Source organism: Arachis ipaensis, chromosome B10 (assembly GCF_000816755.2).
Source record: "Arachis ipaensis cultivar K30076 chromosome B10, Araip1.1, whole genome shotgun sequence".
NCBI lineage: Eukaryota > Viridiplantae > Streptophyta > Magnoliopsida > Fabales > Fabaceae > Arachis > Arachis ipaensis.
The window spans coordinates 82,223,154-82,226,008 of NC_029794.2; the positions used below are offsets into that span (position 1 = coordinate 82,223,154).

Below are 2,855 nucleotides of genomic sequence, written 5' to 3' on the forward strand. Positions count from 1 at the left end.
ACTCATCATCATTCTCACCTATGAACGTGTGCTTGACAACCACCTCCGTTCTACCTTAGATTGAATGCATATCTCTTAGCCTCACGATTCAGATTAGAGTCTTTGTGGTATAAACTAGAATTATTGGCGGCCATTCCTGAGATCCGGAATGTCTAAACCTTGTCTGTGGTATTCTGAGTAGGATCTGGGAAGGGATGACTGTGACGAGCTTCAAACTCGCGAGTGTTGGGCGTAGTGACAGACTCAAAAGGATCAATGGATCCTATTCCGACATGATCGAGAACCGACAGATGATTAGCCGTGCGGTGACAGTGCATTTGGAACATTTTTACTGAGAGGACGGGAAGTAGCCATTGACAACGGTGATGCCCAACATAAAGCTTGCCATGGAAGGAGCCTTGCGTGCATGAAGAAGAAGATAGTAGGAAAGCAGAGATTCAGAAGACAAAGCATCTCCAAAGCCTCAACCTGTTCTTCATTACTGCATAACAAGTATTTATTTCATGTTCTTTTACTTTTTACAATTAAATCTGAGAATTATTGATATCCTGACTAAGAGTTACAAGATAACCATAGCTTGCTTCAAGCCGACAATCTCCGTGGGATCGACCCTTACTTACGTAAGGTATTACTTGGACGACCCAGTGCACTTGCTGGTTAGTTGTGCGGAGTTGCAAAAGTGTGATTGTAATTTCATGCACCACATTCTCCAATGGTTTCTTTTGGGTAACTCATGGCAGTAAAAATATTGAACACCATTTTTTCTTCATGCAGTCTTAAGACTAATTATCCCTTTTGTATTTCAATGATTGCCCCAGCTGTTGCTAGGAATGGCCTCCCAAGTATAATAGAGGCATTAGCCTCTTCGTCCATATCAAGTACCACAAAATTAGCTGGGAAGATGAACTCTCCCACCTTAACCAACAAGTCTTCCACTACTCTATGGGGAAACTTGAATGTTCTATCATCTAGTTGAAGTGCCATCCTTGTTGGTTTGACCTCGTCTATTCTCATTCTCTTCATCATGGCCAAGGACATAAGGTTGATGCTGGCTCTTAGATCACACAATGCCTTCTCAATGCTAATATTCCCTATGATGCATGGGATTTAGAAGCTCCCAGGATCTTTCATCTTTTGGGGATGTTTCTTTTGTATGATGGCACTACATTCCTCTGTGAGCACCACAATTTTCTTTTCTCCCCAGTTTCTTTTCATGGTCATGAGCTCTTTGAGGAACTTGGCATAGAGTGACATTTTCTCTAGTGCCTCAGCAAACAGTATGTTGATTTGAAGCTTCTTAAAGACTTCCAAGAACTTAGAAAAATGGTTGTCTTTCCCATCTTTTCTCATCCGTTGTGGATAGGGTGCTTTTGGTACATAAGGCTTCAAGACTTGCTTTGGTGGAGCTGGAGTATGTATCTCTTCTTCCTCCTTAATTTCTGAGTCATTTGCAACCTTTTCTTCTTGCAAGTTATGGCTTGAAGATGCCTCCTTCACCACTTTTCCACTTCTTAGTGTGATAGCATTGCATTCCCCTCTTGTATTTGTCATGGTATCGTTGGAAAATGTATTTGTAGACATTGGTATCTGCTTAGATAAAGATCCAAATTATGATTCCAATTTTGTGATTGCTACCCCTTGGTTCTTTATATTGGATCTGGCCTCCTCTTGGATTGAATCTATTTTTTTCTCAGTTTGTAATTGTCTCACTGCAACAGTGGCAATATCTCCTACCATCTGTGCCATCATAGCTTTCAATCTTGCAAAATTGTTACTGTCATCACATGGTAGTGGGGCTGAGGATGATATATTTTGAGGAGGGTTGATGTGTGATTGCTGGTTTGATTGGAAGGGAGCATTATGTGAGTTATAGTAAGCTCTATGATTGTGTGATTGATGGCTAGGATTGTTGTATTGGTTAGAGTGGTATGGCTTATGATCTTGGGTATGGTTTTGTTGGTTTCTCCACCTAAAATTTGGGTGGTTCTTCCAACCTAGGTTGTAAGTTTTTGCATTGGGATCATATGGTTGTCTAGATAAATTGTTCACATAGTTGACTTGCTCCCATTCATATTCAACTTCTGGACTATCTCCTTCTTGCATAGGTGCTTGAGCATTGATAGCTGAAACTTGTTTCTTCTCCATTTGCTTGGTTAGAGCTGCCAATTAAGCTATGATCACCTTGTTTTGATCCAGGAGAACATCCATCTAGTTTAGCTCCATTAATCTCCTCCTTGGGTTCCTATCGAAGACATAGAAATACTCATTATTAGCCACAGTTTCTATGATGTTTATGGCCTCTTCAATTGTCTTCTTATTATTGAGAGAGCCTCCTGAAGAGTGATCTAAAGCCTTCTTTGACTCTTGAGACAATCCTTCATAGAAAATGTGTAGCTGTACCCACTCATTGAATATATCCGGGGGGAATTTTCTTGTTAGCTCCTTATATCTCTCCCAAGCTTCATAGAGAGTCTCCCCATCTTGTTTTTTAAATGTTTGTACCTCAGTTCTTAACTTGATAACTCTTTAGGAAGGGTAAAATTTTGCCAAGAACTTATTCACAAAATCAACCCAAGTTGTCAAATTCTCTTTTAGAAAGGATTCCAGCCACTTAGATGCTTTATCCCTAAGAAAAAAGGGGAACAAAAGCAGTTTATAAGCGTCAGACTGAACACCATTAGCCTTCACTGTATCACAGATTCTCATGAATGTGGTTAGATGTTGATTTAGATTTTCTTGAGCATTCCCTCGGAATGAACTGTTATTCTGAACAAGAGTGATTAACTGTGGTTTGAGCTCAAAATTATTGGCATGTATAGTGGGTTTCAAGATGCTGCTTCCACAATTCCCAGGAT

General features: G+C 40.1%; 1 protein-coding gene across 1 annotated transcript; it reads right to left on the reverse strand.

Annotated features, from left to right (window-relative positions):
* On the reverse strand, positions 787–1,551 carry LOC107620721. Its single transcript, XM_016322847.1, has 2 exons — positions 1,167–1,551; positions 787–1,091 (listed from the first exon to the last, which is right to left on the reverse strand). Exons 1-2 carry the CDS (start codon positions 1,549–1,551, stop codon positions 787–789), a joined length of 690 nt encoding a protein of 229 aa, XP_016178333.1.

Coding starts and splice junctions, on each gene's coding strand:
- LOC107620721 (XM_016322847.1), bottom strand. CDS start 1,551: ATGACAAATACAAGAGGGGAATGCAATGCTATCACACTAAGAAGTGGA. Junction 1,092..1,166: donor TGTGGTGCTCACAGAGGAAT/GTAGTGCCATCA, acceptor CATGCATCATAG/GGAATATTAGCATTGAGAAG.